The sequence below is a fragment of the Gorilla gorilla genome, chromosome 2 (genome assembly GCF_029281585.2).
Source record: "Gorilla gorilla gorilla isolate KB3781 chromosome 2, NHGRI_mGorGor1-v2.1_pri, whole genome shotgun sequence".
NCBI classification, from domain to species: Eukaryota; Metazoa; Chordata; class Mammalia; order Primates; family Hominidae; genus Gorilla; species Gorilla gorilla.
Window position 1 is genome coordinate 112,402,080 of NC_086017.1, and position 24,801 is coordinate 112,426,880.

General features: G+C 44.4%; 1 protein-coding gene across 1 annotated transcript; it reads left to right on the forward strand.

Annotated features, from left to right (window-relative positions):
* The first annotated feature begins 16,098 nt into the window (after nucleotides 1–16,098).
* On the forward strand, nucleotides 16,099–20,509 carry TRMT10C (tRNA methyltransferase 10C, mitochondrial RNase P subunit). The gene is made up of 2 exons (XM_004035997.5): nucleotides 16,099–16,266; nucleotides 19,035–20,509. The coding sequence occupies exon 2, from the start codon at nucleotides 19,047–19,049 to the stop codon at nucleotides 20,256–20,258; it is 1,212 nt and encodes a 403-aa protein (XP_004036045.3). The 5' UTR covers nucleotides 16,099–16,266; nucleotides 19,035–19,046; the 3' UTR covers nucleotides 20,259–20,509.
* The last annotated feature ends 4,292 nt before the right edge of the window (nucleotides 20,510–24,801 follow it).

A 24,801-nucleotide genomic window follows, 5' to 3' on the forward strand; every position in this document is an offset into this window, starting at 1 on the left:
AATTTGGTCACCATCTTGGTTTTGGTCGGCTTCTTTATCACATGCTGTTTTACCAGCAATGTCTTTGTGACCTGTATCTTGTGCCGACCTCCTATCTCATCCTGTGACTAAGAATGCCTAACCTCCTGGGAATGCAGTCCAGTAGGTCTCAGCCTTATTCCCTCCTGGGAATGCAGTCCAGTAGGTCTCAGTCCCTACAGGAGATGGAGTTGCAGGCCAGGCATGGTGGCTCACGCCTGTAATCCCAGCACTTTGGGAGGCTGAGGCAGGTGGGTCACCTGAGGTCAGGAGTTTGAGACCAGCCTGACCAACATGGAGAAACCCCGTCTCTACTAAAAATACAAAAAAATTAGCCAGGCATGGTGGCCTATGCTTGTAATCCCAGCTACTCTGGAGGCTGAGGCAGGAGAATCTCTTGAACCCAGGAGGCAGAGGTTGCGGTGAGCCGAGATCGAGCCATTGCACTCCAGCCTGGGCAACAAAAGCAAAACTCTGTCTTAAAAAAAAAAAAAAAAAGATGGACTTGCTTTAGTTCAAATGCCTCTGACATAAACAGCACTTCCTCCCACCATGCAGTTCAATAACAATCACAAACATGGCAGGCTCATTGAGCGCTTTCATACCACATTGTTTATGGTCATACATTTTGTATGATCACTGTATAATTTACAAATTTTATTTTACAATAATCTGTATTAACTCTTTCATTTATTTTCCAGTCTATTTATTCCACCAGTTCAGGGTCAGGGATAGCCACAGTCTATCCAGCAGCTCAGGGCATAATGCAGAAACCAGACCTGAACAGAACATCATCCTATTGCACAGTGCCCTCACACACACCTGAATTTACTCTGATTGGTACAATGTACACATGCCAATTAACCTAATGTGCACATCTTTGGATTGTGAAAGGAAACTGGAGTACTAAGAGAAAACCCACACCCATATTATTTGAGTACCTGCTGTACAGCACAATTCTTTTGTTTGGCCTCTGACTGTCTTTGCCCAAAGACTTTCATTTCATTGAAGTTTTAAAAAGCAAAAAAAGCCTGGCCTTCAACAACCTTTGCAAAATTATGATAGTAAAAGAAGTCTGACATGGCTGACTCCATCTTGCTTCTAAACTCTAAGCTGTCTATGCTTATTCCTCAGTGTAGCCTAAGCTAACAATGGGAGGAATTTATATTTTAACTTGAAAGCAAGGACAATAATAGTTCCTCTCTAAAACTAACCTCCTCCTTGTTCAGAGATTGAAAACCACGTTTATAAGATTGATGAAAGGCCACAAGATTAGGATTATGGGAGGGGCCTGAATTCTAGTATAGTTTCTATAATCCCTTGTTCCTCAGGAGTCATGTGGCCACAGGATTTATGACTTTCCCAATTGCTCCTATAGATAACATCACTAAGATTTGTCTTTTGAGATTTTTTCAGACTTTCTGGCAACCAACTGATCCCACCAGGACCCATGACTCTTGACTCAGCTGGTCCTGTGGCCCATCCAGAGGCAGACTTAGCACATGATGACTGTTTTCCACACCCCCATGACTTCATTTCCAACCAATCAGCAGCACCCATTCCCTAGCCACCTGGCCACCAAATGGTCCATAAAATGTCTAGCCTGTTAGTTCTCAGAGAACTGATTTGAGAATTCAAGTTCCTCTATGTGGCTGGCCTCATGTCAATTAAACTTTCATTACTGAAATGTGGGGATCTCAGTGAATTGATTTTGTCTGTACAGCACTCAGGAAGAACTCACCAGGCAATTACAGGCCCAAAAAGAAGAGGCCTTCCTAATTTTGGCAGACTCTAGGACAGAAATACCTACACCAAAAGGAAAAGAGAACATTCATATGGTACTAAATACAGAGAACAAAACTGACTTTTGAAACAAAAATAAGTATACTTTGACCTCCATTCCTAGATCATCTCTAGTGACCTCTTCTCTTACATGCCTACCACTCACTTTTGTGGTTATATTATAAATCTTGGCATTACCTGATATTGCTCCACCATGACATTCACAAAAGCAGATATCTGATTCTATCACAACCTCCTATCACTTCAGCTTGCTTACTCAATTACATCTACTAACCTGTTTCTCAACTCCTTTGAAATCTTCAGTCAACTGTTCATTTACTTTCTACAGTCTTTCATCCCACCTTCTATTATTATTTGCCTCTCATTATACAGCTGGGACTTGTAGGGGAGGAAAACTGTCCTCTACCATCTCAGGTTCTCCAGCTGGGTCTTTGAAATAAACTGACAACATACAAATTAACAGGAGAAAAGGCATACAAATTTATTTGATGTTAAATGTTTTACATGGCACAGGAGTCCTCATAGAAAAAAAGAAAATCCCCCCAAAAACAGCTAGGCTTGGAGAATTTGGACTGAGAAAGATAATTTTTTTTTCAAGACAGGGTCTCACTCTGTCACCCAGGCTGAAGTGCAGTGGTGTGATCATGGCTCACTGCAGTCTTAAACTCCCAGACTCAAGCAATCCTCCTGCCTCAGCCTTCCAAGTAGCTGGGACTACAGGTGCAAACAACCATGTTCAGCTAGTTTTTTCATAAGAAAGATAAACTTAGAGAGAAGAGACGAGGCAAAGGAAAAGGACTTTGAGCTTCTATGAGTAACAAATTGAGGGAAAGCAAATATATGGGGAAACTGATAATAGATAAGGGCTAGCCAGTAGGTTTGTTTATGTAGACTCTTTCTCAGTGCCATCTCATCTCTGGTGATAAGTTGTTTTCTTCCTGGTACGTAACCATAATAGATTTGTTTCCTGATGCACTCAGCAAGTCAATATACTGAGATACCAGGTTGCAGCAGAGAAAGCGTTTTAATCATAGGGCTGCAAACAAGGAGACAAGAAGAAACCTCAAATCCATCTCCCCAGGGGGTTTGGGGTTAGAGATTTCAAGGGTTTTGCAGTGGGCTGAAGTAAGGAGACTGTAGATTTGTAGAAAATTGTAGAGTGAAGTCATGGAAGAAGGAGATGAATAAGCTGTATATATATATATATATATATATATATATATATATATATATATACACTACCCATGACTATATATATATATATATATATGTATAGGCACAATAACAGTTTAATGTAGCCTTGACCTCCTGGGCTCAAAGAAACTGTATTCTCATGTTAATTCAGTTCCTCTGTGGGGGTCTTCAAACATTCAAGTTGTACCACTGGAATTCGGAATCTGCTTAAGCACTTTCTTTTTTTTTTTTTACACACTGTCCCACTCTGTTGCCCAGGCTGAATGTAGTGGCACAATCACAGCTCACTGCAGCCTTGACTTCCTGGGCTCAAGCAATCCTCCCAACTCAGCTTCCTGAGTGGCTGGGACTGTTATAGATAGTTAAATAGGCATGTGTGGGGCAGGACAGGGCTCTTCTTCCCCACCCACTAAGAACGTCAGGTGATGGTTCAACAATTTTCACACTGACTCTAAAAATAATTTGGCAGCCAGTGACAGGGAGGGACAATCTCCTGATGACCCACAGCTATTACCATTCAAGTGTTAGGCCAGGCACATTGGCTCACTCCTGTAATTGCAGCACTTTGGGTGGCCAAGGCAGGTGGATCACTTGAGTTCAGGAGTGCAAGAACAATCTAGCCAACATGACAAAACCCTGCCTCTACTAAAAATACAAAAAAAAAAAAAAAATTAGCCAGGCATTGTGGTGCATGCCTGTAATCCCAGGTCCCCAGGAGGCTGAGGCACGAGAATCACTTGAACCTGGAGGCAGAGGTTACAGTGAGTTGAGATGGCACTACCGCACTCCAGCCTGGGTGAAGAAGTGAAACTCCGTCTCAAAAAAAAAAAAAAAAAAAAAAAAGCCCAGGCAGGGTGGCTCATGCCTGTAACTCCAGCACTTTGGGGGGCCAAGGCAGGTGGATCATGTGAGGTTAGGAGTTCAAGACCAACCTGGCCCAAATGGTGAAACCCTGTCTCTACCAAAAAATACAAGAAGTATTTGGGCTTAGTGGTACACACCTGTAGTCCCAGCAACTCGGAAGGCTGAGGTGGGAGAATCTCTTGAACCTGGGAGGCAGATGTTGCAGTGAGCCAAGATTGTGCCACTGTATTCCAGCCTGGGTGACAGAGTGACATTCTGTCTTAAAAAGAAAAACAAAAAAAAACATTAAAGTGTTAACTGAATGCAGACGCCAGGGAGAAGCAATTTCCTGGGCATGCACATTAAGAGACAAAATGGTGTAGTATGACCTTCCAGGGACACTCCATTGGAAAAGGGAAGAAAGCCTCAGATGGGCATGCATACAACTGCCTAAACACATTGCATGTGTGTGCTCACTTTCCAAGGGTAAGAAGGGCATTGCGCATGCAGACAACCCATCCTAAGGGAAGAAACATGGGAAAGAGGCAAGCTTATTGATATGGTTTGGCTCTGTGTCCACACCCAAATTTCATCTTGTAGCTCCCATAATTCTCATGTGTTGTGGAAGGACCTGGCAGGAGAAAACTGAATCATGAGGATGGGTCTTTCCTGTGCTGTTCTCATGATAGTAATTGGGTCTCACAAAATCTGATGGTTTTAAAAACAATAGTTTCTCTGCACAAGCTCTCTCTTACCACCACCATGTAAGAAGTGCCTTTCCGGCAGGCGGATCACCTAAGGTCAAGAGTTCCAGACTGGCCCTCCCTCCCCCTCCCCCTCCCCCTCCCCCCTCCCTCTCCCCTTTCTTTCTTCGGTCTCCCTCTGTTGCCCAGGCTGGACTGTACTGCCCTCATCTCAGCTCACTGTAACCTGCCTGCCTCGGGCTCCCATGATTCTCCTGCCTCGGCCTGCCCAGTGCCTGGGATTGCAGACACGCGCCGCCACGCCTGACTGGTTTTTGCGTTTTTGGTGGAGACGGGGTTTCGCCGTGTTGACCGAGCTGATCTCCAGCTTGAGCGATCTGCCCACCTTGGCCTCCCGAGGTGCTGGGATTGCAGACGGAGTCTCACTCACTCAATGCTCAATGTTGCCCAGGCTGGAGTGCAGTGGCGTGATCTCGGCTCACTACAACCTCTACCTCCCAGCCGCCTGCCTTGGCCTCCCAAAGTGCTAAGATTACAGCCTCTGCCCAGCCACCACCCCGTCTAGGAAGTGAGGAGCGTCTCTTCCTGGTCGCCCATCGTCTGGGATGTGAGGAGCCCCTCTGCCTGGCCGCCCCGTCTGGGAAGTAAGGAGTGCCTCTGCCCAGCCGCCACCACGTCTAGGAAGTGAGGAGCATCTCTGCCTGGCCGCCCATCGTCTGGGATGTGAGGAGTGCCTCTGCCCGGCCGCCCCATCTGGGAAGTGAGGAGCGCCTCTGCCCGGCCGCCACCCTGTCTAGGAAGTGAGGAGCGTCTCTGCCTGGCCGCCCCGTCTGGGACGTGGGGAGCGCCTCTGCCCAGCCGCCCCGTCTGGGAGGTGGGGGGGGCACCTCGACCTGGCCGCCCCGTCTGGGAGGTGGGGGGCGCCTCTGCCCGGCCACCCCGTCTGGGAGGTGGGGGGCTCCTCTGCCCGGCCGCCCCGTCTGGGAGGTGGGGGGCGCCTCTGCCCGGCCGCCCCGTCTGGGAGGTGGGGGGCGCCTCTGCCCGGCCGCCCCGTCTGGGAGGTGGGGGGCGCCTCTGCCCAGCCACCACCCCGTCTGGGAACTGAGGAGCACCTCTGCCCGGCCACCACCCCGTCTGGGAACTGAGGAGCGCCTCTGCCCGGCCGCCCCATCTGGGAGGTGGGGGGCGCCTCTGCCCGGCCGCCACCCCGTCTGGGAACTGAGGGGCGCCTCTGCCCGGCCACCCCATCTGGGAGGTGGGGGGCGCCTCTGCCCGGCCGCCCCGTCTGGGAGGTGGGGGGCGCCTCTGCCCGGCCGCCCCGTCTGGGAGGTGGGGGGCGCCTCTGCCCGGCCGCCCCGTCTGGGAGGTGGGGGGCGCCTCTGCCCGGCCGCCCCGTCTGGGAGGTGGGGGGCGCCTCTGCCCGGCCGCCACCCCGTCTGGGAGGTGGGGGGCGCCTCTGCCCGGCCACCACCCCGTCTGGGAACTGAGGGGCGCCTCTGCCCGGCCACCCCGTCTGGGAACTGAGGAGTGCCTGTGCCCGGCCGCCCTGTCTGGGAGGTGAGGAGCGCCTCTGCCCGGCCGCCCCGTCTAGGAAGTGAGCGCCTCTGCCCGGCCGCCCTGTCTGGGAAGTGAGGAGCACCTGTGCCCGGCCGCCCCAGCTGGGAGGTGTAGCCAACAGCTCTGAAGAGACAGCGACCATCGAGAACGGGCCATGATGACGATGGCGGTTTTGTAGAAAAGAAAAGGGGGAAATGTGGGGAAAAGAAAGAGAGAACAGATTGTTACTGTGTCTGTGTAGAAAGAAGTAGACATAGGAGACTCCATTTTGTTCTGTACTAAGAAAAACTCTTCTGCCTTGGGATGCTGTTAATCTATAACCTTACCCCCAACCCCATGCTCTCCGAAACATGTGCTGTGTCAACTCAGGGTTAAATTGATTAAGGGTGGTGCAAGATGTGCTTTGTTAAACAGATGCTTGAAGGCAACATGCTCTTTAAGAGTCATCACCACTCCCTAATCTCAAGTACCCAGGGACACAAACACTGCGGAAGGCTGCAGGGACCTCTGCCTAGGAAAACCAGAGTCCTTTGTCCACGTGTTTATCTGCTGACCTTCTCTCCACTATTATCCTATGACCCTGCCACATCCCCCTCTCCGAGAAACACCCAAGAATGATCAACAAATACTAAAAAAAAAAAAAAAAAAAAAAAAAAAAAGAGTTCCAGACCAGCCTGGCCAACATGGTGAAACCCCCTCTCTACTAAAGATAGAAAAATTAGCTGGCTGTTTTGGTGCATGCCTGTAATCTCACTACTCAGGAGGCTGAAGCAGGAGAGTTGCTTGAACCCGGGAGGCAGAGGCTGCAGTGCGCTGAGATCGTGCTACTGCACTCCATCTGGCCTAGGCAACAGAGTGAGATTCCATCTCAAAAAAAAAAAAAAAATAGTAGAATAAAGGTTAAAGGCAAAATGAAAAAAAAAAAAAAAAAGAAGTGCCTTTCCCCTTCCACCATGATTGTGAGGCCTCCCCAGCCATGTGGAAGTGTAAACCCATTCAACCTCTTTCTTCTGTAAATTGCCCAGTCTTGGGTATGTCTTTATCAGCAGCATGAAGATGGACTAAAATGGTAAATTAGTACCAGTGGAGTGGGGCGTTGCTGAAAAGATACCCAAAAATGTGGAAGTGACTTTGGAACTGGGTAATAGGCAGAGGCTGGAACAGTTTGGAGGGCTCAAAAGAAGACAGGAAAATGTGAGAAAGTTTGCAACTTCATAGAGACTTGTTGAATGGCTTTGACAAAAATGCTGATAATGACATGAACAATAAGGTCCAGGCTGAGGTGGTCTCAGATGGAGATGAGGAGCTTATTGGGAACTGGAGCAAAGGTGACTCTTGTTATGTTTTAGCAAACAGATTGGCAGCATTTTGCCCTTGCCCTAGAGATTTGTGGAACTTTGAACTTGAGAGAGATGATTTAGGGTATCTGGTGGAAGAAATTTCTAAGTAGCAAAGCATTCAAGAGGCTATTTGCATACTGTTAAAGGCGTTCAGTTTCAAAAGGGAAACAAAGCATAAAAGTTCTGGAAATTTGCAGCCTGACGATGCAATAGAAAAGAAAATCCTATTTTCTGAGGAGAAATTCAAGCTGGCTGCAGAAACTTGCATAAGTAACAAGGAGCTGAATGTTAATCACCAAGACAATGGGGAAAATGTCTCCAGGGCATGTCAGAGACATTTGTGGCAGCCCCTCCCATCACAGGCCGGAGGCCTAGGAGGAAAAAAGTGATTCTGTGGGCTGGGCCCAGGGTCCACCTGCTGTGTGCAGCTTAGGGACTTAACGCTCTGCATCCCAGCCACTCCAGCCACGGCTGAAAGGGGCAAACAAAGAGCTTGGGCCGTGGCTTCAAAGGGTGCAAGCCTCAAGCCTTAGCAGCTTCCATGTGGTGTTGAACCTGCGAGTGCACAGAAGTCAAGAATTGAGGTTTGGGAGCTTCTGCCTAGATTTCAAAAGATGTATGGAAACGCCTGGATGTCTAGGCAGAAGTTTGCTGTGGGGCGGGGTCCTCATAGAGAACCTCTGCTAGGGCAGTGCAGAAGAGAAATGTGGGGTGGGAGCCCCCAGACAGAGTCCCTACTACTGGGGTACTGCCTAGTGGAGCTATGAGAAGAGGGCCACTGTCTTCCAGACCCCAGAATTGTAGATCCACTGCCAGCTTTGCACCATGCATCTGGAATGCTGCAGACACTCAATGCCACCCTGTGAAGACAGCCAGGAGGGAGGCTCTACCCTGCAAAGCCACAGGGGTGGAGCTGCCCAAGACCATGGGAACCCACCTCTTGCATCAGCATGACCTGGATGTGAGACATGGAGTCAAAGGAGATGATTTTGGAGCTTTCAGATTTGACCGCCCTGCTGGATTTTGGACTTGCAGGGGCCCTATAGCCCCTTCGTTTTGGCCAATTTCTCCCATTTGGAATGGCTGTATTTACCCAATGCCAGTACCGCCATTGTATCTAGGAAATAACTAACTTGCTTTTGATTTTACAGGCTCATAGGCAGAAGGAACTTGCCTTGTCTTGGATAAGACTTTGGACTGTGGACTTTTGAGTTAATGCTGAGATGAGTTAAGGCTTTGGGGGACTGTTGGGAAGGCATGATTGGTTTCGAAATGTGAAGATCAGAGATTTGGAAAGGGCCAGGAGCAGAATGATATGGTTTGGCTCTGTGACCCCACCCAAATCTCATCTTGTAGTTCCCATAATTCCCACTTGTGGGAGAGACATGGTGGGAGATGATCAAATCGTGGGGGTGGGTCTTTCCTACGCTGTTCTCATGATAGTGAATGGGTCTCATGAGATCTGATGGTTTTAAAAATGGGAGTTTCTCTGCCCAAGCTCTCTCTTGCCGCCACCATGTAAGAAGTGCCTTTTGCCTTCTGCCATGATTGTGAGGCCTCCCCAGCCACATGGAACTGTAAGCCCATTAAACCTCTTTCTTTTGTAAATTGCCCAGTCTCAGGTATGTCTTTATCAGCAGCATGAAAACAGACTAACACACCTATAAAATCCTAGGATCAAGGTTAAACACCACACTTGATCTTCAGGTGCCCACTTGGATCTCATCCAAGTGAATTTTCCTTCTTTCCTGTTCTAAAGCCTTTAAAATAAACTTCCACTCCTGCTCTGAAACTCACCTCTGTCTCTTCTTCTGCCTTCTGCTCCTCAGTTGAAATCTTTCTTCTGAGGAGACAAGAATTGAAGTTGCTGCAAACCCATACAAAGTCGCTGCTGCCGGTAACTCTGATACCTTCCAACAGTAACAGGACTACAAGCGTGCACCACCATGCCCAGCTAATTTTTTTTAGTTTCTAGAGAGACAGAATCTCATTATGTTGCCCAGGGTGGTCTCAAACTCCTGGACTCAAGTGATCCTCCTGCTTCAGCTTCCTAAAACGCTGGGATTATAGGGGTGAGCCATCATGCCTGGCCAAGCACTTTTTAAATAAAATTCTTATGATTCTAATATCAGAGCTCCTACCTATCTTAAAAACTTTATGATTTTAACATCAGAAATTCTATTTATAGGAACAATGGGGATGCAAATCTGGTGCTATGTAACTTTTGGTTATAAGGAAGTGAGTCAAAGTGCAACTTGATTAATGCTTAATTATAATTGTATTTCTGTCCATTATTCTTGCTAACCCTGTGACAACAACTTCATTAAGTGTGTGAGTGGTGGGAGGAACACCTTCACAAGAGGAAATGTATGTTTTACTCTCAGGCAGTTAGGAGAGGGCAGAGAGCTCATGTTATGTCTGCTTTTTATTAATTGTCTTCAGCTCAAAATAATCCTTACACCAGAGAGACATTTTTGGGGATGGTATATTTTGATCTCCTATAGACTCTACAGACCACTCCTGCAGCCACTCTGATGCTGATGATGGGGCTCAGGATACACCAACCCAAAATATGACCATAGGAGACTAGAACACATCACCCTAAAATATGCCTCTCTGACATATTGATTATTCTGATCTAGTTATTCTGGGAAGCTGCAGACACAGAAGCAGCTATGAAAAGTTGTCCTTTTATCTCAATAAAGGAAATCTCCATTGATAAGGATGTCTCCCTCTCTGCACCAAGAAGACACTGATTATTAAATCACTAGATACACTTTTTGTTTTTTTGACACGGAGTCTCACTCTGTTGCCCAGGCTGGAGTGCAGCTGCATGACGTCTGCCTCCTGGGTTCAAGCAATTCTCCTGCCTCAGTCCCCTAAGTAGCTGGGACTACAGGCATGCACCACCACGTCTAGCTAATCGTTTTTTTTTTTTTTTTTTTTGGTATTTTTAGTGGAGATGGGGCTTTGCCATGTTGGCCAGGCTGGTCTCAAATTCCGGAGCTCAGGTGATCAGCCCACCTCCTCCTCCCAAAGTGCTGGCATTACAGACATGAGCCACCAGTCTGGCCCTAAATCACTAGAGACTCTTAAACAGTCAAGGCAGAATCACCTGAAATCTGCATAACAAACCTTATCTCCGTTTAAGGTAATTTTGCTGGTCATCTCAATTTAACTGAATCTGTCTCCACATCCTTCTTTGTTGTTGTTGTTGTTGTTTTCAGAAAATGGTAATATTCAACCCTGAAGTTTAAAATCTTTTTTTGTTAATTTTTATTTTTTAAGATTTACTCATCTCTCTGGGTTATCTCCCATGCATACAAGAGGTATACAAGTTATTAAACTTGTTTTTCTCTTGTTCAATCTGTCTTTTGTTACAGAGAGTCTCAGCTAAGAACTCATGAAGGGAAGATAGATAGTCATATTTCTTCCCCTATACCAAAATATTTAACAACTTTACACCACTCCCCTTCTGTAAACTGAGTTATACCCAGCCATCTTAGCCCTTAGCAGCATTAGCAAAATAGGGAGAAAGATCACGTAACACAGATTGGTATCACTATAAATTCATGATCCCCAAACTGAACTAGACTATTAACACTGCCTGATATCATGGCTGTCTCACTAGTCAACTCATACTTCTTTCTTTACCATCTTAACCATTTTTTGAGTGTGCAGTTCAGTAGTGTTAAGTACATTTACATTGCTATGCAACAGATCTCCAGGACTTTTTCATCTTGCATATCTGAAACTCATTAAACAACTCCACCATTCCTAGTAACTGTCACAGGGGGTGGCAGGGACAACTATCTGGGCCGGTGGCTCTGGAGTAAAAGAATTTACCAAAAACGCTTGTAAAGAAAGGCAAATTTGTTAAAGAAAGTAGGAAAAGCCAGGCACGGCTCACGCCTGTAATCCCAGCACTTTGGGAGGCTGAGGCAGGTAGATCACAAGGTCAAGAAATTGAGACCATCCTGGCAAACATGGTGAAACCCCGTCTCTACTAAAAATACAAAAATTAGCTGGGCGTGGTGGCGCACAATTGTAGCCCCAGCTACTTGGGAGGCTGAGGCAGGAGAATCGCTTGAACCCAGGAGGCGGAGGTTGCAGTGAGCTGAGATCGCACCACTGCACTCCAGCCTGGTGTCAGAGCGAGACTCCCTCTCAAAAAAAAAAAAAAAAAAAGAGAGAGAGAAAGAAAGTAGGAAAATACATTGCAATAAAGCAACCGGAAGGCTGCAAAAGAGGAGCCGACTGCAAAGAGACAAAGATTAGCTGGAGATTTTATAACATAGAACTTGGGCTGATTGATAATGCCAATGCACTGCGAGCATAACTTGCTTTCTTTTGTCAGCTGAGATATTTGATAAATTGAGGCGTTTGTTGGTAAGCAGTAAGTTTTTGAGTTATGTACATTATCTGAGTAGGAGGGCCATATGTATTGGGCAATATGTCCTTGGGCGTAAAAAAAAACAGACCTATAATTCATCTGCTTCCTTTTTTGTGTATATGTCCTGAACCGTGAAGACAGGCATATTTATAGCTTATTTGCTTTATCTCTTTGCTTTCCTCTGGTCCTGCCAGCCTGACTCCTTTTCCCTAATTAGGACTCTACAGTAACAACCATTCTACTTTCTGTTTCTATACATTTGTTACATGTTATTCTTTATGACAATAACAAACCTTCACCCAATCTTTAGTCTCCGCAGAGGTAGTCTGTCTACCTCTTTCACAGAGAATGCGAACTGTATCAAATTATAGCCATCATGTCTATAAATTGTCCTCCATACCCACCTAAGCTTCTTCCTTTCTTCTTGTTACAATGAAAGTGGCATTTCTTCCTCTTATATGAAACCAATCTCTCCATCTCCCCTCTAAATAGCATCTCTCCTCTATATACCATCTCTGTTAATCTTCTCAGGAAGTCTACCCATCCCATTATCCTTTCTTTCTCTTACCCCTTTGCTGATGATTCTAACAGCATTTAAAATGTCAGGCCTCTCCCAACCTACCATAATAATAATGAAGAAAATTTTCCTGGACTCCACATCCAGGGACTGAGCACGCTGTCTTTTCTTTAGACAAATTTCATATAAATGTTTAAACTTGCTGATTCTATTTTCTCATAATCTCCTCATTCCTTATTCACTCTCATCTGGCTAAAGCACCCAAACCTCACAATTAAGGTCCCAGTGGCCCTTGTATTGCTAAATCTAGTAGATACTTTTCAGTCTGCATTGCATGATCTCTAGGCAATATTTGACCCTGTTACCCATCCACTTGTCTTTGAAAACACCTTTTCCTTGATTTCTATGTCATATTCTGGTTGTTTTCCTCCCATCTCTTTAGCTGCTTATTTTCAGTTTCTTTTGTCCATTCCTGTTCTCTACCCAAGCCCTAGGTAATCTCTTCCACCCATATGGTTTCACAGACTCTATGTTAATAACTCTCAAATATGTATCTTTGGTGCATTCTTCTTTGACCTAAACTCTAGACCCATACAGCCAACTGCCAAATATCCTAAAGGAGATATCATTTGGCTATTCTGAAGAGAGCTCAAAAGCCGCAAGTCTAATACTATACTTACCATCTCTGCCCTCACGCCATATACTCCTTTTCACTGTCTGCCCAGGTGCTCAAACCAGACTATTGACTTGTTCCTCTCCTTCTCTCTCAAATTGATCACCAAATTCTGTCATGTCCAGCTCTTAAATATCTTTCAAATATTCCCCCTTTTCTTTGCCTTTACTGCCACCACTGTTGTCCAAGCCACTAACATCACTTACCTGATCTATTTAGTATTCATTCATCAGCAAATTATTATTGAGTTTCCGATACTTGCCAAGCACTGTTGTAGACATTGAAGGTAGAGCAGAGAATCAAATACAAGAGTTCTCTACTTTGTAAGTAACACCTAAATCTTTGAATCCATGCTTTGTCTTCCAACTCTTGAAAGAGACGTTGGTATAGAGAAATCGTTCTCTATTATATAATAAACAGTGCAGGCAAAATACATGGCAAATGACATTTGCACCAGTGTAGAAAAGATAACATGTGGTGGAATAAGCTCTGGGGAACTGGAGAGTGGGTGCCTTGACTACAAAACAGCCTTTATTTAGGTCTAACCATTGTTTCCAAGAAGAAATATGAGCCAAGAGAGAACATTCAGACCTTCTACTTTTTCAATTCTAGTGTTTACGTGACATTGTCTCATGGGTTTTTATATATTACCTTGCTTTTAAAATTTATTTCTTTTTCTTTTCTTTTTTTATGTATTTTTTGTAGAGACAGGGTTTCACCATGTTGGCCAGGCTGGTCTGGAACTCTTGAGCCCAAGCAATCTGCCTGCCTTAGCCTCCCAAAATGCTGATTATAGGCATGAGCCACTGCTCCTGGCCTACAATTTATTTGTTATTTTTTTGATACCTTACATCCCATATTACAAGCTATTTTTCTATGCCAAAACATGTATTTTGAGGCCGGGCGCGGTGGCTCACGCCTGTAATCCCAGCACTGTGGGAGTCCGAGGCGGGCGGATCACGAGGTCAGGAGATCGAGACCATCCTGGCTAACACGGTGAAACCCTGTCTCTACTAAAAATACAAAAAATTAGCCGGGCGCGGTGGCGGGCGCCTGTAGTCCCAGCTACTCGGGGGCTGAGGAAGGAGAATGGCGTAAACCCGGGAGGCGGAGCTTGCAATGAGCCGAGATCGCGCCACTGCACTCCGGCCTGGGTGAAAGAGGGAGACTCCGTCTCAAAAAAAAAAAAAAAGTATTTTGAAAATCACTGTGCTTTTTGTTGGAGGTAAGATGTCTGAACCCTGGAAATATTCTTAATCTAGAAGAGGTCAGATCCCAGACATATTGAATAAATTATGTTCTGCTATATTTATAGAAACACTTCCAAAGATTTTTCGCATAAAGAATCTTAGTAAACTTAACAGAATGAAATTTCCTTTACTTGACAAAGATCATATAGCAAAAACCTTCATAAAATATTAATGGAAAAACTTCAGATGTATCTCTTTAAAGAACAGGAACAAGAAAAAATAACCTCTACCACTGCTATTTGTTATAACTACTAGACGATATTTATTCTTGATTTTTTTCCATGTTTGGGAGTAAACTCATTATTATTTTGCTATCACCACCTCACTTTTCTAACATGATAGTAATCAGTCTCTTAGACAAGATAAAGATCTCGTTTTTTAAAATCATTTGGAAAAGACTATGCCTACCTTCTTTTATTTTAGTAAACTATATACAATATAAACATTTCCATTTTAGTCATTTTCAAGTGTACAGTTCAATGGCATTAAGTACATTCACGTTCTTGTACAACCATCGCTACTATCCATCACCAGAACTTTTTCATCATCTCATACTGAAAATTCATACCTATTAAACAGTAACTGCCCATTCTTCCCTTTTCCCAGCCCCTGGTAAACACTATTCTACTTTCTTTCTTTATGATTTGACTATTCTAGGTACTTCATATAGGTGGACTTATACAATATTTGTCCTTTTGTGCCTGGCTTATCTCAGTGTATAATGCCTCCAAAGTTTATCCATGTTGTACCGTGTATCAGAACTTCATTCCTTTTTAAGACTGAATAATATTCCATTATATGTACATGCAACTTTTTTTATCTATTCATCTGTTCATGGATATTTGGGTTGCTTCCACCTTTTGGTTATTATCCATAATGCTACAATGACATTAGAGTACAAGTGTCTGTTTGTGTCTCTGCTTTCAATTTCTTTGGGTGTATTACTAGGAGCAGAATGGCTGCAGAATATGTTCATTCTGTGTTTGGTTACAAACATATGTGGAGGCTGAATTGACCCCAAAGGCCACCAATTTACAAATGTGTTTTAATTTCATTTCACATTAAATTTTCCAAATGAGCTAGGAGGAGACAGAAACTTACAGTGGCTTATCACGTTCCAAGCATAGTGCCAGGTACTGGTGATAAACTGGTCAAAAAGATTAGGAGTTTAAAGTCCTAGCGTCAAGGAGTTTGAAGCTGAGTAAGAAGACGTGTGAAAAAAACACACTTTATTTTAGTACTTTGTCAGCAAATGTTTATAAATACAGGGCCCAAACAGAGAGTAGGTTGAGAAGAGGATTAGAAACAGTTTTTTGTTTTTTGTTTTTTTTTTGAGACAGAGTCTTGCTCTGTCGCCCAGGCTGGAGTGCAGTGGCGCGATCTCGGCTCACCGCAACCTCCGCCTCCCGGGTACAAGCGATTCTCCTGCCTCAGCCTCCCGAGCAACTGGGATTACAGGCGCGCGCCACCACACCTGGCTAATTTTTGTATTTTTAGTAGAGACAGGGTTTCACTATGTTGGCCAGGCTGGTCTCAAACTCCTGACCCCAAGCGATCCGCCCGCCTCGGCCGCCCAAAGCACTGGGATTACAGGCGTAAGCCAACTGGCCCGGCCCAGAAGAAGTTTTTAGGATATATGGAGGAAAACACAACACAACACAGCTACAAGTCCGTGACAACTGAGAGCGTAGTCTGCAAGTACCCAGTTGCCTACTGACAGCCGTCTCCTCTAACGTGCTTCTTTCAGCCAGGAAAGCGTTCTTTGCGTGCTGTGACGTAAAAAAGCAGCACCGGAAGGGAGAGGGCGGAACTTCCGGCTGAGCCCCAGCGACAGCTTTGGTCGGCTGTGTGGACTGTTGGGTAGGCTGCGTGCTAGATTCGGCGTGGATCCCTGGGCGTCCGTACGTCGGAGTCCTTCGTCCTCCAGGGTCCCTGTTCTTTGCGCCAGCGGGAACCACTATCTCTGCACTCCTGGTAAGCGAGTTTCTTCTTTCGCCTAATGTGTGTGTTGGGGGTGGGAGGACGCCGGAGACGTTCCAAGATGCACTTAGTGGAGCATGTGCGCTCGGAAGGCCCACGGGTAAGAGGAAGCCCAGTGATTTTAATAAACTATAACTAGTACAGTATCTGAAACAAAATCAGTGGTTCCTGAAATGACGTACTTGATTGCATTTTACAATTGGGGTTTTCATTTCTGTGGTATTCTAAGTCGTTGCCAGTTACAAGAATAAAACTTAAAACTCTTTCTGAAATCAATGTTTATTAGATTGGGGCCTGGGGACCCCAGTTAAATATTTCCGGGATTCTAAAGTAAATTGTTTTCTCTTTAAAGGGAGGCTGAGCCGGGCGCGGTGGCTCACGCCTGTAATCCCAGCACAATGAGAGGCCGAGGTGGGCGGATCACGAGGTCAGGAGATCCGAGACCATCCTGGCTAACACAGTGAAACCCCGTCTGTACTGAAAATACAAAATAGCCGGGCGTGGTGGCGGGTGCCTGTAGTCCCAGCTACTCGGGAGGCTGAGGCAGAAGAATGGCGTGAACCCTGGGAGGCGGAGCTTGCGCCGAGGTCGCGCCACTATACTCCAGCCTGGAGTGACAGAGCGAGACTGCGTCTCAAAAAAATAATAAAGGGAGGCTGAACTTTTTTTTTCTTTTTTTTTTTTAATGAAGGAAGCATCGATCTAGGGTATTAGAAAAATATGCGTGATTACTGTGAGCCAAATACTGTCAAGCATTGGATTCAATGTTAACATTATAGACAAAGTCCTTGTCCTCATGGACACTAGTTAGTCCTTACCATCTAGTGAGGCAAAGAGATAACCAGCCAATTACAGTACAGTGTTAGAAGTACTGTCATAGGCACCAGAGTGCTGTGAAAACTAATGGTGGAATACTTGAAGTGTGAGGTGAAGAATAGCTAGAGATGCTGCTGACCTGGCCGCAATAAGCTTAGAAATATATGTTGGGAACAATACCAATGGATAGCAATATCCCTTGAAACAGAACATTGAAGGAGGATCAGATTGTGAAGCAAAGGTAGAGGGGTTATTTCGATTTGTTGCGTTTGAGGTATTTTTTGTTTGTTTTTGTTGTTTTGAGACAGTCTTACTCTGTCGCTCACTGCAACAGATTTTGTTGCAAAATCTCGGCTCACTGCAACTTCCGCCCCCCGTATTCAAGCGATTCTTCTCCTTCAGCCTCACGAGTACCTGGGAAGTAGAAGAATCGCCCCACTTCAGCCTCACGAGTACCTGGGATTACAGGCGTGCGCCACCACACCTGGCTAATTTTTGTATTTTTAGTAGAGATGGGGTTTCACCATGTTGGTCCGGCTGGTCTCAAACTCCTGACCTCAAGCGATCCTCCCTCCTCGGCCTTCCAAAGTGCTGGGATTACAGGAGTGAGCCACTGCACCCGGCCTGCATTTGAGATGTCTTTCTAATGCATGGTCATTGAAGCCACAGAAGTAGGTCACATCTCAGAAGGGAAATGTATAGATTGAAAAAAAAGAATAGGATAGAATGCGGAGTTACATCCACCTTTAAGGGAGGGGCATCTGGACATCAGTGCACAGGTCAGAGAGCAGGAAACCTAGGAGCCTGTGCAGGGTCATTAAATGAAGCCAAGGGAAGAAGGAATTTTTCAAGTGTTTTATTTGCATTTTGTAAAAATTTGAATTCCCTTTATTTCTTTTCCTTCAAATTTGAGACTAGTTTTACATCTTTAAGCATCTTCAATATCTCATGGACATCCAGGCTTTTAGGATAAAATTGTGGAGCTTTATATACATTTATATACATTTGTCTCAATCTTGGACATTTTCTTTGTTAGTAACATTATTTGCTGCAAAATAAAGCCTGAACTGGGGAAGAATTTGTTGCTATTTTTTGATCAGTAGATCTTGGTATATTTCTGTAACGAGGGCATTGGTACAGCAGTTTCTAAGTGCTTTTTACCTGTTGCCATTCTCAGTACCTTTCATGTCCTTTGTCTTTATTTGTTGCTTTTGTGAAGGATCTTGTGTTTGGTTCTGTATCTGGGCTTAGTGTAGAATGGAGGAGTATGCAGCATCATGATGTCAGCTGCCTCGGTGGTACGTAACTTTGTTGCCCAGTAACATTGATTCTCTGGGCCCCTAGATAAAAATCTAAAAAGGATCTTCAACTTATCCTTTTAGCTAAAGCAATAGTGAAATTCATGTCTAAAATAAGAACCCAACTTTTTTTTTTTTTTTTTTTTTTTTTTTGAGACAGAATCTCACTCTGTCACCCAGGCTGGAGTGCAGTGGCACAATCTCGCCTCACTGTCAACCTCCACCTCCCGGGTTCAAGCAACTCTCCTGCCTCAGCCTCCCGAGAAGCTGGGATTACAGGTGCTTGCCACCATACCTGGCTAATTTTTGTATTTTTGGTAGAGATGGGGTTTCTCACCATGTTGGCCAGGCTAGTCTTGAACTCCTGACCTCAGGTGATCCACCCACCTCGGGCTCCCAAAGTGCTGGGATTACAGGCATGAGCCACTGCGCCCGGCCAAGAACCCAACTAAGTTTTAAGCTTTTTACTCAATGAGTGATCACAGGCTCTAGACCACAGGAGTCTAGGAAAAAAATTGGTACAAAGATTTTACTTTGTGTTTCAAAAATTGATTTTATTTTGCTATTTCAGATTTATACTTGCACAATTAGTTGAGAAGTTATAAAAATCTTTGTCTAATTTTTAATTGCATTTTTCTTCTTTTACAGGGGTTTTGTTACATGGCTGCTTTCCTCAAAATGAGTGTTAGTGTCAATTTCTTCAGACCTTTCACCAGGTTTTTGGTGCCATTTACCGTTCATAGGAAGAGAAATAACTTAACAATTTTGCAGAGATACATGTCTTCCAAAATACCAGCTGTTACTTATCCTAATAATGAGAGTACACCCCCTTCTGAAGAGCTAGAGTTGGATAAGTGGAAAACTACCATGAAATCTAGTGTGCAAGAAGAATGTGTTTCAACAATCTCAAGCAGTAAGGATGAAGATCCTCTAGCTGCCACCAGAGAGTTCATTGAGATGTGGAGATTGCTTGGCAGAGAAGTACCAGAACACATCACTGAAGAAGAGCTCAAAACCCTTATGGAATGTGTTTCTAACACAGCAAAAAAAAAATATTTAAAATATTTATATACAAAGGAAAAAGTGAAAAAAGCTAGGAAAATAAAAAAGGAAATGAAAGCAGCAGCAAGGGAAGAAGCAAAAAATATCAAGCTGCTAGAAACCACTGAGGAAGATAAACAGAAAAACTTTCTATTTTTACGACTTTGGGATAGGAATATGGACATAGCAATGGGCTGGAAGGGTGCCCAGGCCATGCAGTTTGGACAACCTTTGGTTTTTGACATGGCTTATGAAAATTATATGAAACGAGAAGAATTGCAGAATACTGTTTCCCAGCTTTTAGAAAGTGAAGGATGCAACAGAAGAAATGTTGATCCTTTCCATATTTATTTCTGCAATCTAAAAATAGATGGTGCTTTTCACAGAGAGTTAGTTAAACGGTATCAAGAAAAATGGGACAAATTGCTTTTAACATCAACAGAAAAGTCTCATGTAGATTTATTTCCAAAGGACAGCATTATCTATTTAACTGCAGATTCTCCCAATGTTATGACTACTTTCAGGCATGACAAAGTTTATGTAATTGGGTCTTTTGTTGATAAGAGTATGCAGCCAGGCACATCCCTAGCCAAGGCAAAACGGCTGAACCTGGCAACTGAATGCCTTCCATTAGATAAATATTTACAATGGGAAATTGGTAACAAAAATCTCACCTTAGATCAAATGATACGTATTTTGTTATGTCTGAAAAACAATGGTAATTGGCAAGAGGCTCTGCAATTCGTTCCCAAGAGAAAACATACTGGTTTTCTGGAGATTTCTCAGCATTCTCAAGAGTTTATCAACAGACTAAAGAAGGCAAAGACTTAATTCATTTTCAAAAGGTTCTCTGAATGTGCACAGAACATGTGGCTCAAATGAGAACAGTTGATGGCTTAAAAAGTAAATGCGTTAGAAATACAGTTCTGTTAATGTATTTCTTCCCAAACAATTCATTTTTCTCTTCTAAAGGTAGTCTTTCCCAACTGACTGTAGGGTTGTGTCTTTTCCCAATAAATATCTGCAGAACTTTGGGATTATACTTTGTTTACTGTAGAAAGATAATAAAAAGAGTTGTCCAAGATTGTTGAACAGAATAATCTTTAAATTATCCCAGTTAAATAGTTGTACCATTGGTAGACTTTTTTATGGAGGTTCCTAGAGGGTGGTGCCCTGGGGTGGGCTTGGAAGCTCTGCACCCCTTCCCCCATAGCTTTCCCCGTGCATCTCTTTGTATGTTTTGTAATATCTTTTATAGTAAACTGGTAAATGTGTTTCCTTCAATTCTATGAGCCATTCAAGCAAATTAATCAAGAGAAGGAGTTGGTACCACAACTTGAAGCCAGTCAGTCAGAAGTTCTGTAGGCCCAGATTTGCAACTTGTTTCTGGTGGGAGGAGGGAGCAGTTTTGGGGACCGGGCCCTCAATCTGTGGGCTCTGACGCTATCTCCAGGTAGACAGCGTCTGAATTGAATTACAGAACACCTAGCTGGTGTCCACTGTAGAACTGATTGCTTGTGTGTTGATGAGAAATTCCCCCACATTTGGTCACAGAGGTCTTCTGTGTTGCTTGTTGAGTGAGAAAATAGGAAAAAGGACTTTGTGGGGGGTTTTCTGTACAACTATGAAAAACGGGTTCACAGGGATAAAACTGATTTCTTGTCCTCTTACAGAAAAAGGGATTTATGTCTGGTGCATTGGCTCACTCCTGTAATCCCAGCACTTTGGGATGCCAAGGCAGGCTGATCACTTGAGCCCAGGAGTTTGATACCAACATGGGCAGCATGGTGAAACCCCATCTCTAAAAAAAATACAAAAATTAGCCTAGGTGTGGTGGTGTGTGCATGTAGTCCCTGCTACTTGGGAGGCTAAGGTGGGAGGATCACTTGAGCCTGGGAGGTGGAGGTTGCAAGTGAGCCAGCATTGTGCTGCTGTGCTATAGCCTTGGCAACAGAGTGAGACCCTGTCTGAGAAATTAAAAATAAAGTTTTTGAAAACATGGGAAATAGGAATGATATAGGCAACTATTCCCAATTTCTGAATTGGAAATTGGCATAAACGTCCAATGCATTTCTTTTCTTTCTCTTTCTTTTTTTGTGATGGAGTCTCACCTTGTAACCCAGGCTGGAGTGCAGTGGTGTGATCATGGCTCACTGCAGCCACAATCTCCTGGGCTCAAGTAAGCCTCCTGCCTCAGTTTCCCAAGTAGCTGGAATTTTAGAACCCCGAATGATGCCCTGTTGCAGGGTTGCATTTGCTAGAAGGAAGAGACGCCATTTCTTCATACAAAGACGGTCCGCCTTTAGGCCATGTGCTTAAAAGACTGCATCCACTAAGGAGGTATTCCTTTCTTAATTTGCCCAAAGACAGACAAGGTGACATCTCCACAGACTTGAAGTGAGAGTAAGATATGAGGGAAGGGAATTCCAAGCAAAAGGAACAAGTGTCAGAAGCCCTTGAGAGAGGGTTCAAGGTCCAATAAGGCTGGTGCGCCTGAAGCAAAATGAGTAAAAAGAGCTGAAGATCAGGTCAGAGGAGTAGCTAGGTCTGTCAAATAAGGCATCTTAAGCCACCATAAGAACTTTGGTTTTTACCAGAGGATCAGAGGATCTGACTCATTCTCCACCCCCCACCCCCATGGTTTTGTATATTTATTCTTTGTGAAAACACGTAACAAACTTTTTCCTCCAGCCCAGATATAGATCTCAGATGGGTGATTTTTTTTCCCTCCCCTCCTTGGATGATTTCTTCCTCTGTCTCTGATTCTTGTTGTCTTTTCTTGCCCACTTGCTACCACCGCCCCATTTGGGGATCTTCCTCTTGTCTTCATCTCCTCCCACCTGCCCCACCCCACCCCAAATTGGATTCAGTTTAAAATGATGACTTTGGCTATGTCGAGAACAGATTATGAGAGAGACCAGTTAGGAGGCTACTGCAGTAACAAAAGTGAGAGATAATAGTAGGTTGTAGGAGGGTGGCAATAGAGTAGGTAGTGAGACACAGTCAGATCTGAATGTGTTTAGTAAGAGATAAAATTTAGGGAAGACTTCAAGATTGTTGACTAGAGAAACTGGAAGGACTTGTTACTATTTACCGAAATGCAGAAGCTTTGAGGGGGCAGGTAATCCAAAGTTAACTTTGGGACATTTTACAGTTGCCTATTAGATGTCCAAGTGGAGATATCAAGTGGTCAGTTGGATATATGAGCCTGGAGTTCAGAGACAAGGTCTGGCTGGAGATGTTAATAATGTAATTAGTTAAATGCTCCAGACTAGTTGAGGCCATCTAGGGAGTCTGTGTGGATAAAGATATCTGATGTCTGAGCCCTAAGGTACTCCAACATTTAGAGGTGTGAGAGATGAGAAGGACCCAGCAAGTAAGACTGAGGTAGAGCAACCAGTAAGAAAAGAGAGAAAATGTCCTGGAGGCAAAATGAAAAAAAGTGTTTCATGCTGCAGATCAGGTAAGATGAAGTCTGAGAGCTGACCACTGAATGTAGGAATGAGGACATTGCTGATTATGTTGACAACAGCAATTTCAATCGAGGATTGAAAAGAAAGCCAACTGGAGTAGGTTTAAAAGAGAATGGACAAGGCCGGGTGTGGTGGCTCAGGCCTGTAATCCCAGCACTTTGGGAGGCCGAGGCAGGCAGATCACCTGAGGTCGGGAGTTCGAGACTACCCTGATGAACATGGAGAAACACCATCTCTACTAAAAATACAAAAAAAATTAGCTGGGCATGGTGGTGCATATCTGTAATCCCAGCTACTTGGGAGGCTGAGGCAGGAGAATCGCTTGGACCCTGGAGGTAGAGGTTGCGGTGAGCCGAGATCACACCATTGCACTCCAGCCTAGGCAATAAGAGCAAAACTCCTTCTCAAAAAAAAAAAAGGAAATGGACAGGGGGAGCACGGTGGCTCAAAGGTCAGGAGTTTGAGACCAGCCTGGCCAACATGGTGAAACGCCAGCTCTACTAAAAATACAAAAATTAAAATTAGCCAGGTGTGGTGGCACAGGCCTGTAATCCCAGCTACTCAGGAGACTGAGACAGAAGAACTGCTTGAAGCCAGGAGGCGGGGGTTGCAGTGAGCCGAGACTGTGCCACTATACTCCAGCCTGAGTGACAGAGCAAGACTCCGTCTCAAAAAAAACAAAAACAAAAAGAAGGGACGGGACTAGGCATGGTGGTGGCTCATACCTGTACTCCCAGTACTTTGGGAGGCCAAGGCAGGTGGATCCCTTGAGTCCAGGAGTTTGAGACCAGCCTGGGCAACATTGTGAAACCCTGTCTCTACAAAAACTTAGCCAGGCATGGTGGTGTGCACCTTTAGTCCCAGCTACTTGGCGGGCTAAGCCAGGAGGATCATTTGAGCGTGTGATGTGGAGGTTGCAGTGAGCCAAGATCATGTCATTGCATTCCAGGTTGGGTAACAGAGCAAGACCCTGTCTCAAAAGATAAAAAAAAAGAATGGACAGAGATATAGGAGACAGAGTATGAACAATCTTTTCAAAGTTTCTATATGAAGGAAAATAGGAATGAGGAGCTACAGGAAGACATGAGATCAAGAGAAGAGTCTTTTATTAAGATAGGAGACATAAAAGCATGTATGTATGATGTTGGGAATGTTTCAATAGTAGAAAGAAAAATCGGATGGAACAATAGTGATGTGTGTAAACAAGGACAGGCTCCACTTCATAAGTAACAGAACACATAGTATATAGGTATAAATGCAGGTACCACACCTCAGATATGGTTGAGAATATATAGAAGTTCTGTTTGATTACTATTATTTTCTCACTGAAAATAAAAAGCAAAATCATCCCAAGTGGGAGGAGGTAATGGACATTTTTGGAGAGCCAACAAAACATGAAATAGTATAGGAAAGTGAATGAATTAGGGCAGTGGTTCTCAAAGTGTGGTTCCCCAACCAGCAGCATCAGCATTACTTGGGAACTAGTTAGAAATGCAAATTTTAGGGCTCCAGCCATTGAGTCAACTGAATCAGAAACTGGCAGTGGGGCCCAGCAATCTGTTTTAACACGCCCTTCAGGTGATTCTGATGTACACTGAAATTGAGAATAGTCTGAGGACATGTAATAGAATTATAAGGCTACATTAAGAACCTACTTAATGGCTCACGCCTGTAATCCCAGAATTTTGGGAGGCTAAGGCAGGAGGATCACTTCAGCCCAGGAGTTCAAGGCTGCAGTGAGCTATGAGCCACTGCACTCTAACCTGGGCAACAGAACGAGATCCTGTCTCAAAACAAAAACAAAAAACAAAAAAAAGAACCTACTTAAGGTTAGTGAAATCAAGATTAGCCACTTTTCTTCTCCACTCTAATTTTTTTTTTTTTTTTTGGTAGCTCTTGGC